General features: G+C 42.1%; 2 protein-coding genes across 2 annotated transcripts in view; both read left to right on the top strand.

The window, feature by feature from the left end:
- LOC109397782 (zinc finger imprinted 3) overlaps nucleotides 1-15,980 on the top strand; it is a 142,615-nt gene that overhangs the window by 65,425 nt on the left and 61,210 nt on the right. The window lies entirely within an intron of this gene.
- Nucleotides 9,372-15,980, top strand: part of LOC134289397 (uncharacterized) — a 34,160-nt gene continuing 27,551 nt past the window's right edge. Inside the window, exon 1 of the mRNA XM_062855122.1 lies at nucleotides 9,372-9,419. Within this exon, the coding sequence (XP_062711106.1) occupies nucleotides 9,372-9,419 (48 nt within the window). The remainder of the gene's footprint in view (nucleotides 9,420-15,980) is intronic.

Raw genomic sequence — 15,980 nt, forward strand, 5'->3', positions numbered from 1 at the left:
GACTGACATCACATAATTCACCGCAATCATACCGCGACGGATTTCCTAATAAATTCAATCGATTCAAGGACTCCCAGCAACGAAAATTTGTCTAGATTTATGCTCTCTGAAGTATTGTCCTCCTCTCTTGCAGCACATGTACACCATCATTTGCACCCTCAAATTCCTTGCAATATGTCGAACATTCCGGTCCCCGACTGCAAAGTGCTATTAAATATTTAAAATGAATTCAATAGGAGGTACACTCCTCCCCAGTGGCTGCTGTTGTTACTGCCGTCGCCGGGCCAAGGGACATAAGACTACGCACGCACCTTCCTATGCCGGTCTTTTGCGCGCGGAGGTGGTAGGGCATGTGAGCTGAATAAATCCAATTTAATGTGACTTGTTGCACCCGGGTCCATCAAAGGAATTCAACTTGCTGGCTGGATGGCAGACTGCCCCGGGTGCTACCGGGGAGGGGGTTACAGATTTTTCATGGCCTCCAGCATAATCGGTTGGGAAAGTGGGATGATTTCTTTTTTATATCTTAAGAGGAAAGGAGGTGAAAAAAATCATCAGAACTTGAGCATTTGTTGGCTGCAAAGTAACGGAGCACATAGAAGCAGCTATTATTATGCAAAAGTAAAGTCATTTCTATTTATCACCTCTGAACAAAATTAAAATATCGTTGACACCCGAAACCTTTACAAGTTTTGCATATCGTCAATAGTTGCTGTAATTAATCTGGTGAGTTCTTGAGCACTTAGTCTATGGTACTCTGGGAGCAAGCTACCGATGTAACTGGCAGAAAGGTAAAGCTTTTTGCTTTTTGGCTGGACGCGAACCAAACATTCGACATTTTGGAAATTCTACCAGACGTTACGTAAATGGACTGCCAACCAAATTGGACGTATGTATAATGGAGTTTATCTTCATGTTTTAAGTACTTTTATGCGATAAAGTTACATCGCATAAGATGCAGTAAAAGTACCTTATGAGTACAAAAGTGGAGGCGCTATACGTGCATTGACGGAAAAATAATACCGCTATATGACTTGAAGCGATATTTTATGCGATGCACGGTGTACAATATTGCAACGTAATATAGCATCTTATGCGACTTTATAATATTCAAAAAAAAAAAAAACAATTCTTGTCACCTCAGTATCGAACCTTTTGATTATCGAGCCACATTTCACACTTAACACCAAACACTACTTATGAAACACACTTGCTAATTGTCATGACATTCTAAATGTGTGAAATTCTAACTTCGTCTCCCTGCGTTGTACGTGTTCGGCAGGCTAGCTGGAGCACAAAATAACGAAGAGTGATTTCTCGCACAGTTATCACTATCCCTCTCTTGCTAGCACAACCCATTGTTAATTATTAGGTCAACAAAACTAAAATGATGACTATGTAACTTGTTTTATCACCATAATGATGACTTTTTGGCATTCCAAAAGCATCTCTCTCATTGTTATCACGTATCACATCGCAATATACTTTAACTAACGTTAACGATTCTAGCTTATGCGAGTTTGTACGCACATTTTAACGAGATTATTTTTACTTTTATGCGATTCAGTTTATACACTAATGCGAGATAAACTGACGTAATAAGAAAAGCACTAAGCGAATTCGTATAACCATAGCAGTACAGTCATTGCACAATTATGGGTCACACACAATTATTAGTCACTTTTCACTTTAATAGATAAATGCTAATCAATTGCAAGCTTTTGTTAGCCATTATCATTTTTCGTTTATAAGTTGATTTGTTTTGTGTCACTAAACGTATCGCACACGGGCTTATACGTCCAAACATACATATTTTCGATATATTTTGTTCGGCGCAAAACCATCTGTCAAAGTAACGCTTCGATTGTGAATATCGGAGAGTGCGTGGGCTACTTTCGTAAGCTTTGTAAAAGCGAGTTTCAGTGAATTTCAAGTGCAAAATGGTATCGTCACCAGAACAAAGGTATAATTAACGTTCTAAATGTAGAAATTCATGTGACTGCAGCTAATTACACCTTATCTCAGGCAAAATTTAAGTGACTCATTATTGTGCCAAGGAACACCGAAAATCACACAATTATGGGTCACTTTTTGTGCAGCATAATATTGACAGTTCTGTGTACATGGGCATTGCATACTTTTAGGCGTTTATCGGTGGTTGTTTTGAAGATTTTGTCCCAATTTTGAAAAATTGATTCCAAATCGTGAAAACACGCTTTGTTAAGAGGTTTGAGACCAGTTTTAGATTCTACTATAGTTGGTCTATCGAGAATAAGTGATTATTAAGTGAAAAAAATAGACAAAACATTATTGTTGAGCCGATTCCTCTTGAGTGACCCATAATAGGCAACAAATTGACCCATAATTGTTACACAGCCAATTTTGACCCATTATTGTGGATTTCATTATTCACCAACATTTTAGTAATTTTCACCGTTTAAAGTGAATTTTACAAGCAAATTTTTATATAAAACAATAAAAAGGGTTTTAATGAAGAGAATATAAAATAAAAATAATGAAAGTATTATTTTTATATGTAAAACGATTCATATTATGAAATGATTGTTCCTTGAGTGACCCATAATTGTGCTATGAGTGTACGCAATTATGCGAATTCAATTGACACTTTGCGAGTTAGCTCGGACGCTTTTGCGAATGAGCAAAGTTCGTCGCAATACAACATGTGGGCTTCGTGGTCGTGCGGTTAGCGGCGTCAGTCGTTTAGGCGTTTCGTAAGCCTCGGAGTGCGGGTTCGATTTTCGCTCCAGTAGGGGAATACTTTTCGTCAAACGGAAAATTCTCCATTGGGCCACTGAGTGTTATGTTTGTTGTCCGTTGTCTCGTGTTATTAATGTTCAATCTGTGCAGCCTCTGGCTGAAGACGGTGTAGTGTCTTTTAATATCGTTAACTACGATGAAGTCATACATGATAAAAGTAAATTTGTACTCTTATATGATTTTATCAGATACATAACATCGTTTGCGATGAAAATTAAAGATGAAGTGACTTAAAATAATACTTTATATGAAGTACAGCGTGCAACCTTATGCGATTCCTGGTAGTCTGGATGGGATCTTCTCTGACGCCCTGCGGGCGATGTTCGATGAAACGGCGTTCCACTTCTTCCACACTAGGCACTTGGTTGTGGTCCAGGGCACTTTTCACTTCCCGGCGGTAACGTTGTGCGGTAATATACTTGCACGGAAACTTCGAGGCCGTTAAATTTCGTGGTACAGCTCACTGGCACACCGACGTATTTCGTCACTGTTAAAAAGATACTTGGCACGGTAAAGGCTGGGTATGCTGCGCAATTCAGATCCCATTGTGATCCACTAGCCTCTGCCCAGCAACTCCTATCCCTACCTCCACGCGGTACCGGCCGGAAACTATGAGCAACCTTAGGGAAGATCGGGTAACCAACCCCGGTGGGAACTTTGGTCGTAGGCTGACAGGGAAGGGGGAGGGGGTATGCTTCGGCAAACCTGAGCATCTGTTCTCCAGGAGGAGCGGCTCACAACAGTGTCTGATTCCCATGTAAGGGGCGGCTGATCTACGTCCTAGTGCCAGGGAAGGACTCTAAGCTCAACTGTGCACTATGGTCCTCCGGAAAGGTGGGGGTTTGGTGTCAGGCCCTACGAGCCAGCTGTAAAAAACCATTGTAACGGAAAATCAGCAACAGAATAATACGAACCGAGACCAACGGCAACGACCCCAGCGAACAAAAAGGACTTGCGATTGGAAACTCGGTACGTGGAACTGCCGATCTCTCAACTTCATTGGGAGCACTCGCTTACTCGCCGATCTACTGAAGGACCGCGGGTTCGGCATCGTAGCGCTGCAGGAGGTGTGTTGGACAGGATCCATGGTGCGAACGTTTAGAGGTAATCATACCATCTACCAGAGCTGCGGCAACACACGCGAGCTGGGAACAGCTTTCATCGTGATGGGTGATATCCAGAGGCGCGTGATCGGTTGGCGGCCGATCGACGAAAGAATGTGCAGGTTGAGGATCAAGGGCCGATTCTTCAACTTCAGCATAATAAACATGCACAGTCCACACTCCGGAAGTACTGATGATGACAAGGACGCATTTTACGCGCAGCTCGAACGCGAGTACGATCGCTGCCCAAGCCACGACGTCAAGATCATCATAGGTGATTTGAACGCTCAGGTAGGCCAGGAGGAAGAATTCAGACCGACGATTGGTAAGTTCAGCGCCCACCAGCAGACGAACGAAAACGGCCTACGACTCATTGATTTCGCCGCCTCCAAAAATATGGCCATACGTAGCACCTTTTTCCAACACAGCCTCCCTTATCATTACACCTGGAGATCACCACAGCAGCCGGAATCTCAAATCGACCACGTTCTGATTGACGGATGGCACTTCTCCGATATTATCGACGTCAGGACCTATCGTGACGCCAACATCGACTCCGAGCACTATCTGGTGATGGTCAAACTGCGCCCAAAACTCTCCGTCATCAACAATGTACGATACCGGCGACCGCCACGGTACAACCTAGAGCGACTGAAGCAACCGGATGTCGCCTCAGCATACGCGCAGAATCTCGAGGCCGCGTTGCCAGACGAGGGCGAGCTCGATGAGGCCCCTCTAGAGGACTGCTGGAGTACAGTGAAAGCAGCCATCAACGACGCAGCCGAGAACACCATCGGGTACGTGGAACGGAATCGACGGAACGAATGGTTCAACGAAGAGTGCAGAACAGTTTTGGAGGAGAAGAATGCAGCCAGGGCGGTAATGCTGCAGCAAGGGACTCGACAGAACGTGGAACGTTATAAACAGAAGCGGAAACAGCAGACCCGCCTCTTTCGGGAGAAAAAGCGCCGCCTGGAAGAAGTGGAGTGTGAAAAAATGGAACTGCTGTGCCGTTCCCAAGAAACACGGAAGTTCTATCAGAAGCTCAACGCATCCCGCAACGGCTTCGTGCCGCGAGCCGAAATATGCAGGGATAAAGACGGAGGCCTCTTGACGGACGGACATGAGGTGATCGAAAGGTGGAAGCAGCACTTCGATCAGCACCTGAACGGCGAGGAGAACGTAGGCACGGGAGCCCACGGCAACGGAGGAAACGACGGCGCCAGTGCAGCGGAGGACGGAAATGAAGCAACTCCCACGCTGAGGGAAGTTAAGGATGCCATTCACCAGCTCAAAACCAACAAAGCAGCTGGTAAGGATGGTATCGCAGCTGAACTCATCAAGATGGGCCCAGAAAAGTTGGCCACCTGTTTGCATCGGCTGATAGTCAGGATCTGGGAAACCGAACAGCTACCGGAGGAGTGGAAGGAATAGGTAATCTGCCCCATTCACAAGAAAGGCGACCATTTGGAATGTGAGAACTTCAGGACGATCACTATTTTGAATGCTGCCTACAAAGTGCTATCCCAGATCATCTTCCGTCGTCTGTCACCTAAAACAAACGAGTTCGTGGGAAGTTATCAAGCCGGCTTCATCGACGGCCGGTCGACAACGGACCAGATCTTTACCGTACGGCAAATCCTCCAGAAATGCCGTGAATACCAGGTCCCAACGCATCACCTGTTCATCGACTTCAAAGCGGCATGCGACAGTATCGACCGCGCAGAGCTATGGAGAATCATGGACGAAAACGGCTTTCCTGGGAAGCTGACTAGACTGATTTAAGCTATGAAGGACGGTGTGCTAAATTGCGTAAGGGTTTCGGGAGAACTATCCAGTTCATTCGAACCTCGCCGGGGACTGCGACAAGGTGACGGACTCTCATGTCTACTCTTCAACATCGCTCTGGAAGGTGTGATGCGACGAGCCGGGGAACGATTGTCACAAAATCCGGTCAATTTGTGTGCTTTGCGGACGACATGGACATCATCGCTAGAATATTTGGAACGGTGGCAGAACTGTACACCCGCCTGAAACGTGAAGCAGCAAAGGTCGGACTGGTGGTGAATGCCTCAAAAACAAAGTACATGCTGGTAGGCGGAACCGAAAACGACCGGATCCGTCTGGGTAGTAATGTTACGATAGACGGGGATACTTTCGAGGTGGTGGAGGAATTCGTCTACCTCGGATCCTTACTGACGGCTGACAACAACGTGAGCCGTGAAATTCGGAGGCGCATCATCAGCGGAAGTCGGGCCTACTACGGGCTCCAGAAGAAACTGCGGTCGAAAAAGATTCACCCACACACCAAATGCACCATGTACAAAACGCTAAAAAGACCGGTGATCCTCTACGGGCACGAGACATGGACCATGCTCGAGGAGGACCTTCAAGCACTCGGAGTTTTCGAGCGACGCGTGCTAAGGACGATCTTCGGCGGTGTGCAGGAGAACGGTGTGTGGCGGAGAAGAATGAACCACGAGCTCGCTGCACTTTACGGCGAACCCAGCATCCAGAAGATGGTCAAAGCCGGAAGGATACGGTGGGCAGAGCATGTTGCAAGAATGCCGGACAGCAACCCTGCAAAGCTGGTGTTTGCAACTGATCCGGTTGGCACAAGAAGGCGAGGAGCGCAGAGAGCACGATGGGCGGACCAGGTGGAGCGTGACTTGGCGAGCATCGGGCGCGACCGAGGATGGAGAGCGGCAGCCACGAACCGTGTATTATGGAGAAATATTGTTGATTCAGTTTTATCTTGAATTTGATGTAATACTAAATAAATGAAATGAAGAAAATACTTATGTGGTCTACTATGAACTGATATTACTTAAGAATTTCGTTACCGAATAAGAGAGGGATCCATCCATGCATCGGGTTTTTATTCCAGTCGATGTCCGTCGGGATCCATGATGGGATGACGTTGCATTCATACTGAGTATGGTTGGTATGAATTGAATGGTCGTTTGGTGTCAGGGGGTATTGGATCGTGTGGATTGTGATTTTTAAATTCAAATTTTTATAGGGTTGTAAAGGGCATCTGACACCAAGGAAAAAGAGAAGGAAAGGTGATAGGGATAGACTAAATTTAATTCAAATAATTTTTCAATTCATTTTCTTAAGCTCTATTTTTTTATTCAATATTATTTTAGACTTTAATTATATTAACACGAATTCATTTCCATTTACTATCTACAAAATATTTACATATTGGAACCTAGTTGACAGGTTACAACCTCGAGTCTGTAAGCGTCACTCAACTGGTTCGTATTACCACACTGACACATACAATGATTGCATGCCTTTTTGCTTGCCCATATCTCAGTTTTTGAGCGCAATTTTGGCAGCGTTCTCAATAGTTTGAGTTCACTAGTAAACCCGTGATCTCTCATTACTATGATGAACTGGACACTCGACACAGATCGAGTAAGTTTCGCTCACGGTGGAGTGCCTTCCTAGGTACATCGTCGTTGAAGTATGATGACTTCTACGTACTATAGGGATTGGCCTGGTCTCATCATCTTCCGCCAGAAGCTGGCTGTTATTGTAGTCGTAGACTGTAGCAAACCCCAGGTGGTCGTTGAGTGTAGGCATCATGTATTTTCGTACTTGAACAACTTAGGTTAGTCTACTGAAGTTACTTTTTGTACCGACACAAGCCAAATTGATATCGAGCAGCGCCTATTGCAGAATCTTACACCGCTGGCGCTGGTACGTGAAACATTGGCATTGAAGTCGCCTGATATTATCATCAATCTTTGCCCTGTTAATTATGCCATCTTGCAGTCCATCATCTGCGTGAACTGGTATGTTGACCACCGAGGATACGCCTAAAAGCTATTACAGAAAAAGACCCCATTAACCACAAAGCCCTCGTGAGATACTGACACCAACTCTGTCCAGGAGAATTTTCCTGTCGGCCATATTGCCGTCATTTTGGAACCATCCAAAACCCAATGACTATTTCCGATGGGTACGTGGTATGGCTCCGTAATAAAGGCCACCTGTGTACCTGCCGGGGTTTTCAGTAGCCGATGTCGTCGATGATGTCGTCCAGGTTTTTGACATTTTTCTGTTCTTCTTCTGACTAGGTCCTGCCCTGACTTTCTGATTTCCACTATGGTCCAGGGGACGTGCTTCCCTTAACCCATGCTGGCTGAGGACCTTCAAATGGTTGCAACCCCTTGCTTCCTACGAACAGGCCTACATTCTTTCCAGCTTTCCGGACCGCCTGGTCGGGGTCCGACTTACTGGCATTACTGCTCTGCACACTGAGGGATAATAAGCTCCTGGCCTTTCTATACCGTTTTTAAGAGAAAGTTAAAACCCCCTGGCCTTGTGAGCGCCTTAAACCTCCTAGCATATTTTGAACCTCCTCGAACAATTATCCCTCGGTACGGGTAAAAAGACTCCTTGAATTGAGGTTTTCTGTTTAGTGAGCCTCTTCCCCCGAAGCAGATGGACCGCAGTGCAATTCTACGAAGGCAACTACACAGCAAACATTAGATCGTATATACCACTGAGTCTGCACGAAATCATGCGGACGTCGAAGTGTATTAGGTAAATGGTTGTGTGGCAGAGGTTACACGTTGGTGCGTGGATGCCAGGCGTGAGGTGATAGATTATATATGTATTGATAATGCCGAAGATGATGCGGCACAGTTCGCTGGTTGCAAGACTTGGAAACATGATATGACAAATTGACTATGTGCTATGAAATTGGAAGAAAGGGAAACGACATTGTCAACCCATAAGCAATGGCTATGACCATATCATTTCACATGAGTTGAAAATGTAGAGAAGAAGGCGAAAATATGTATATAAAAAGATTCAAAATAACAGAAAAAAGACGGTAAAGGATTGGAACCCAGGACATTCTGCATACGAATTAGAAGCGCTGGCCACTGGACCACCACGTCCTTCTTGTATGTTTTATCATGCATGAAATGGGGACAAACTTGAAAGTGAACGCCATACCTACGAAGTTTATTTTTCAAAATCAGCAAGGTAAATGACCATGATGCTTTTATAGTTTTCTTTATCAATGCATTCTAGAGAACTGGCGATATCATTTTTTTTTTTCAATGAAACGTAACAATGTTTCCAGATCAATACAGTTGCTAGTTGATGAAGCACGTTGACGAGCACGGATCAAAATTGCCTAGTCACAGCGTGAAATTAGATGTAAATAGGCTTTTGGGGATGAAAAATGGACACAGCTCAAGTTGCGAATACTTCTCACTGCAATGAAAAGGCTTCCAAGTCGATAGTCGGTGGTTCCATCGGCATAGGCCAAAGAAATCTGCACACGAAGTTGAAGTTGACCGATAGCAGATGGAAGTTCATTTATCACGACGGGTTATCTCGATTCGGGCGTGCAAAATTCATTCAAATCACGTAACAGATACATATATTGTCGGTGCGGCTGCAATATATGGTTGACTTTTGCCGTTGGCCCGAAGGAAAACTCATCAATTATTTCTATACGGACCAATGGTTTCGAGCGATGCTGCCATTGCCGTCGCCCACCACCACCCGAACGTAAGGGTAAAAGTTTCCTCACATGCCACGGCACAAGAGAACAAATTTCCTGTCTGATTCCTTTCGGCATTGTCTACCGATCTTGAGAAACTGCCGACGGGAAGAATTTGTTGATTGTTGCTTGCTGGAATCATCTTCAAGTATCTATGAAGGGAAGTTAGAAACTTTCTGCATATTTTAGAAAAAATAAAGTATCACGAATGGAAGCATGTGTTCCGAACGATTCAAAAAATCGAATCATAATTTAGTAATGCAATGTAATTTTTCCCCAACCTTACCCGAACATTTGATATTGGATTGTGTGACATCGAATCATCCAACTTCATAACGCAACTCTCATCCCCAGGCCTCGGTTTAATGATTCCACACCCCATAGCAATCAGCCTGTACGCGCTCAATTTAAGTTACGACGGCGAAAAGTCATGTTGGCTATAATTACGTAATTAAACCGTAGTATTACACAAATTGGGTATTTATGAAAATAAGTTTTTCGCACGCTGCCAACCACTGCCGAACGGAAGCAAACAGCGAACAAGAGGGAGCCATCAAGTTATCACGATCAACCTACAACCGAAGACTGGGCCGAGCCGCAGAGTACGCTAGCAGCGAGGTGCGGGAAATTGACAGCCATCAAATCGCGTATTTAGAGAACGGTACGTGCAGAGCACATGTTCTACGATGTTGGTAGGAAAAAACTGGGGGAGAAACAAAACCGATGAAAATATGATGTGAAATTGGTAGGAAGCGTTTTACGAGTGCGGAAAAATTAAAAAGTTTTTGGTTTACAATTTTATTGTGTCACTCACTCTGTTTAAGAGTCATGTGAACCGTGGGGTGAAAAATTCGGAGTGTTGACTTACAAATGTGAGATTGCTCTGCGGTTTGATATGAGGGAACATTTGGGTGGTTTGACAGCATGTGGAATTTATAGGCTCAATTGAACGGTTGAATTTTCAAATTTAGCATGGCCCTACATTTTTGCACATTGTTTAATGGTGGGGATTGGCACTGCATTTATACAACCTAATTTGATTAAATATTTGCTCCCTTATGTCCTAGAGCAACAAAGCGATTGCAATCATCACTTCCCTCCCATTGCACCACATTGACAAGCAACTTGACGCAGCAGACGCCAAGGACTAACCGATAATAAGATTTAAGATTCAAAATTCCACCGCTAGGCGGTGCTAGTGAGCTAAAAAATTTTGTTTTGACGTAAACTACGTCTAAGGGGAAGGTACGGTACTGTACCACGGCACTGGGTGTAAAATGAAAATCTAAAATTTTGCGACCGTCACGAAACAATGATAGGTTTTGAGCGCTAATAACTCAGCCGTTTCACGATCGCGGTTAAATGCGCTAGCAGTTTTGCTAGCGCTAGCAAATTGCTTGCGCAAGTGAACACCACTGCAGATAGGGCACCATGCTGTGCATCGGTACCGCTGTATCGCGCTAGCAAAATAAAATATTTCTACCCACACCACACCAACATTTTCGTACCGCTGAATTGCGCAAGCAAGCTTTCTTGGTACTGCGGCACGATATCCCTGGTATAATTCTGTATACATGACACGCATGCACGAAAATAACTCGTTCATCCGATGGAATCTATGTTTCAAATTACGAACACCATCCGATATTATAATTGATATGTTTTGAGTTTTATTGTGTAGCAGATAGATGCGCTTTTCTTGGCCAAACTATAGTCAGAATAATTTGCTTCTGCATCTTCTGACGCACCAAAACACCATATCCGCATAGACCTCCGCCCGAGATTTTGCAGGAGTTGCCTTTTTGGAGGAGCGGTGCAGTGATTACAGGAAAAAAATCCTTGCCCAACTAGCGACAACACGGCCAGGTTTAAAGTCAAACATGTGAATATCGTTTGCGTGACTGACGGTAACATGGTAGCATCTTCTGCTGGCGTATAGCAGGGGAGCATTTTAAAACTAACAGTAACAATTTTACAGATCTGCCTCTTATGAGTTTATTCGGATGTGATGCATAATGTAGCTATGAGTTGTATGGATTTGTAAGAGAATTTAAATCCAGTGCTATTTTTTTACTGAAATGGTCAATAAATTTAGCACGGCTTTGGCTTCATATAGAGTAAGTGTGCCCATCATTGTGGTAATAGTGTAAATTTATTTTAAAAATTCGATCGTACCACCGAATGAAGTGTTTCAAAACGTTAGTCGGTAGTTTTCCATCCAAATTTGTTTTCGATATTTATTAAATCGCTTGTACAAACATAAGGCACACTGTTCTTATTACGGGGATAACATTTAAGTTTGGTTCCTAATTTAGCGGTATCCCATTGAAATCAAATGCGATTTTGAAGAGCATCTCTGTGCGGTGAGCATAGAAAAATGATTATTTTTGAAGCACTATTTCGAAAAATTCAGAGCCTGACTGGCAAAATGGCACCCATGGGCAGCTAGCTGGATGTCTACCATCTGAGAGTTTTCCAGAGAGGTATTTTTTGAAAAAGTGGAAATTTTTGAAACAGTTGGTATAGAGCACCTTTGTGCGGTGAGCATAGAAAAATGATTATTTTTGAAGCACTATTTTGAAAAATTCAGAGCCTGACTGGCAAAATGTTACCCGTAGGCAGCTAGCTGGATGTATTGTCTACCATCTGAGAGTTTTCCAGAGAGGTATTTTTTGAAAAAGTGGAAATTTTTGAAATAGTTGGTATAGAACATCTCTGTGCGGTGAGCATAGAAAAATGATTATTTTTGAAGCACTATTTCGAAAAATTCAGAGCCTGACTGGCAAAATGGCACCCATGGGCAGCTAGCTGGATGTATTGTCTACCATCTGAGAGTTTTCCAGAGAGGTATTTTTTGAAAAAGTGGAAATTTTTTAAATAGTTGGTATAGAGCATCTTTGTGCGGTGAGCATAGAAAAATGATTATTTTTGGAGCACTATTTCCAAAAATTCAGAGCCTGACTGGCAAAATGGCACCCATAGACATCTAGCTGAATGTATTGTCTATCATCTGAGAGTTTTCCAGAGAGGTATTTTTTGAAAAAGTGGAAATTTTTGAAATAGTTGGTATAGAGCACCTTTGTGCGGTGAGCATAGAAAAATGATTATTTTTGAAGCACTATTTTGAAAAATTCAGAGCCTGACTGGCAAAATGTTACCCGTAGGCAGCTAGCTGGATGTATTGTCTACCATCTGAGAGTTTTCCAGAGAGGTATTTTTTGAAAAAGTGGAAATTTTTGAAATAGTTGGTATAGAACATCTCTGTGCGGTGAGCATAGAAAAATGATTATTTTTGGAGCACTATTTCCAAAAATTCAGAGCCTGACTGGCAAAATGGCACCCATAGACATCTAGCTGAATGTATTGTCTATCATCTGAGAGTTTTCCAGAGAGGTATTTTTTGAAAAAGTGGAAATTTTTGAAACAGTTGGTATAGAGCACCTTTGTGCGGTGAGCATAGAAAAATGATTATTTTTGGAGCACTATTTCCAAAAATTCAGAGCCTGACTGGCAAAATGGCACCCATAGACATCTAGCTGGATGTATTGTCTATCATCTGAGAGTATTCCAGAGAGGTATTTTTTGAAAAAGTGGAAATTTTTGAAACAGTTGGTATAGAGCACCTTTGTGCGGTGAGCATAGAAAAATGATTATTTTTGAAGCACTATTTTGAAAAATTCAGAGCCTGACTGGCAAAATGTTACCCGTAGGCAGCTAGCTGGATGTATTGTCTACCATCTGAGAGTTTTCCAGAGAGGTATTTTTTGAAAAAGTGGAAATTTTTGAAATAGTTGGTATAGAACATCTCTGTGCGGTGAGCATAGAAAAATGATTATTTTTGAAGCACTATTTCGAAAAATTCAGAGCCTGACTGGCAAAATGGCACCCATAGGCAGCTAGCTGGATGTATTGTCTATCATCTGAGAGTTTTCCAGAGAGGTATTTTTTGAAAAAGTGGAAATTTTTGAAATAGTTGGTATAGAGCACCTTTGTGCGGTGAGCATAGAAAAATGATTATTTTTGAAGCACTATTTTGAAAAATTCAGAGCCTGACTGGCAAAATGTTACCCGTAGGCAGCTAGCTGGATGTATTGTCTACCATCTGAGAGTTTTCCAGAGAGGTATTTTTTGAAAAAGTGGAAATTTTTGAAATAGTTGGTATAGAACATCTCTGTGCGGTGAGCATAGAAAAATGATTATTTTTGGAGCACTATTTCCAAAAATTCAGAGCCTGACTGGCAAAATGGCACCCATAGACATCTAGCTGAATGTATTGTCTATCATCTGAGAGTTTTCCAGAGAGGTATTTTTTTGAAAAAGTGGAAATTTTTGAAATAGTTGGTATAGAGCATCTTTGTGCGGTGAGCATAGAAAAATGATTATTTTTGGAGCACTATTTCCAAAAATTCAGAGCCTGACTGGCAAAATGGCACCCATAGACATCTAGCTGAATGTATTGTCTATCATCTGAGAGTTTTCCAGAGAGGTATTTTTTGAAAAAGTGGAAGTTTTTGAAATAGTTGGTATAGAGCATCTCTGTGCGGTGAGCATAGAAAAATGATTATTTTTGAAGCACTATTTCCAAAAATTCAGAGCCTGACTGGCAACATGGCACCCATAGACATCTAGCTGGATGTATTGTCTACCATCTGAGAGTTTTCCAGAGAGATATTTTTTGAAAAAATGGAAATTTTTGAAATAGTTGGTATAGAGCATCTTTGTGTGGTGAGCAGCGAAAAATGATTATTTTTGAAGCACTATTTTGAAAAATTCAGAGCCTGACTGGCAAAATGGCACCCATAGACATCTAGCTGGATGTATTGTCTATCATCTGAGAGTTTTCCAGAGAGGTATTTTTTGAAAAAGTGGAAATTTTTGAAATAGTTGGTATAGAGCATCTCTGTGCGGTGAGCATAGAAAAATGATTATTTTTGGAGCACTATTTCCAAAAATTCAGAGCCTGACTGGCAAAATGGCACCGATAGACATCTAGCTGGATGTATTGTCTATCATCTGAAAGTTTTCCAGAGAGGTATTTTTTGAAAAAGTGGAAATTTTTGAAATAGTTGGTAAAGAGCATCTCTGTGCGGTGAGCATAGAAAAATGATTATTTTTGGAGCACTATTTCCAAAAATTCAGAGCCTGACTGGCAAAATGGCAGCTGGATGTATTGTCTATCATCTGAGAGTTTTCCAGAGAGGTATTTTTTGAAAAAGTGGAATTTTTTTAAACAGTTGGTATAGAGCATCTTTGTGCGGTGAGCATAGAAAAATGATTTTTTTGGAGCACTATTTCCAAAAATTCAGAGCCTGACTGGCAAAATGGCACCCATAGACATCTAGCTGGATGTATTGTCTACCATCTGAGAGTTTTCCAGAGAGGTATTTTTTGAAAAAGTGGAAATTTTTTAAATAGTTGGTATAGAGCATCTTTGTGCGGTGAGCATAGAAAAATGATTATTTCTAAAGCACTATTTCCAAAAATTCAGAGCCTGACTGGCAAAATGGCACCCATAGACATCTAGCTGGATGTATTGTCTACCATCTGAGAGTTTTCCAGAGAGGTATTTTTTGAAAAAGTGGAAATTTTTGAAATAGTTGGTATAGAGCATCTTTGTGCGGTGAGCAGAGAAAAATGATTATTTTTGGAGCACTATTTCGAAAAATTCAGAGCCTGACAGGCAAAATGCTCCCCGTAGCCAGCTAGCTGGATGTTTTGTCTACCATCTGAGAGTTTTCCAGAGAGGTATTTTTTGAAAAAGTGGAAATTTTTGAAATAGTTGGTATAGAACATCTCTGTGCGGTGAGCATAGAAAAATGATTATTTTGGAACTCAAAATAAAGTGCGAAAACTTAGCAATTTTATGTTGAAAAAGCATATTTATTGCCGCCTCAAAATTAGATCCCATCGCAAAAGCGTCTAGCCAATGACTGTTTATTTTTTGCACTTTTGACATACTATGTCATAATAACATAACATAATATTATGTTTTCTCTCATAGAATGGTTCAATAATCATCAACTGATAAGAAGATAGAGCTAATCGTAAAAGAAAGCAAAGTTTCAGCTCTTAAGTGACAGAACTAGTTAGTGGTCCGTCTTACCCCCACCCCCCTACCTTTCTTGCAAGCCCTGAAAACACACGGTTTACAATTCCTTATTTCTTCAACATAAAGACATTATATCTGCTGTAAACGATCAATATTATGCTGCACAAAAAGTGACCCATAATTGTGTGATTTTCGGTGTTCCTTGGCACAATAATGAGTCACTGAAATTTTGCCTGAAATAAGCTTTAATTAGCTGCAGACACATGAATTTCTACATTTAGAACGTAAATCATACCTTTGTTGTGGTGACGATACCATTACGCACTTGAAAATCACTAAAGCTCGCTTTTGCAGAGCTTACGAAAGCAGCGTACGCACTTTCCGATATTCATAATCGAAGCGTTACTTTGACAGATGGTTTTGCGCCGAACAAAAAATTATTGAAAATATGTATGTTTTGACGTATAAGCCTGTCAAGTGTATAAGTGACACAAAACAAATCAACTTATGGACGCAAAAT

Source organism: Aedes albopictus, chromosome 3, assembly GCF_035046485.1.
Source record: "Aedes albopictus strain Foshan chromosome 3, AalbF5, whole genome shotgun sequence".
Classification (NCBI taxonomy): Eukaryota; Metazoa; Arthropoda; class Insecta; order Diptera; family Culicidae; genus Aedes; species Aedes albopictus.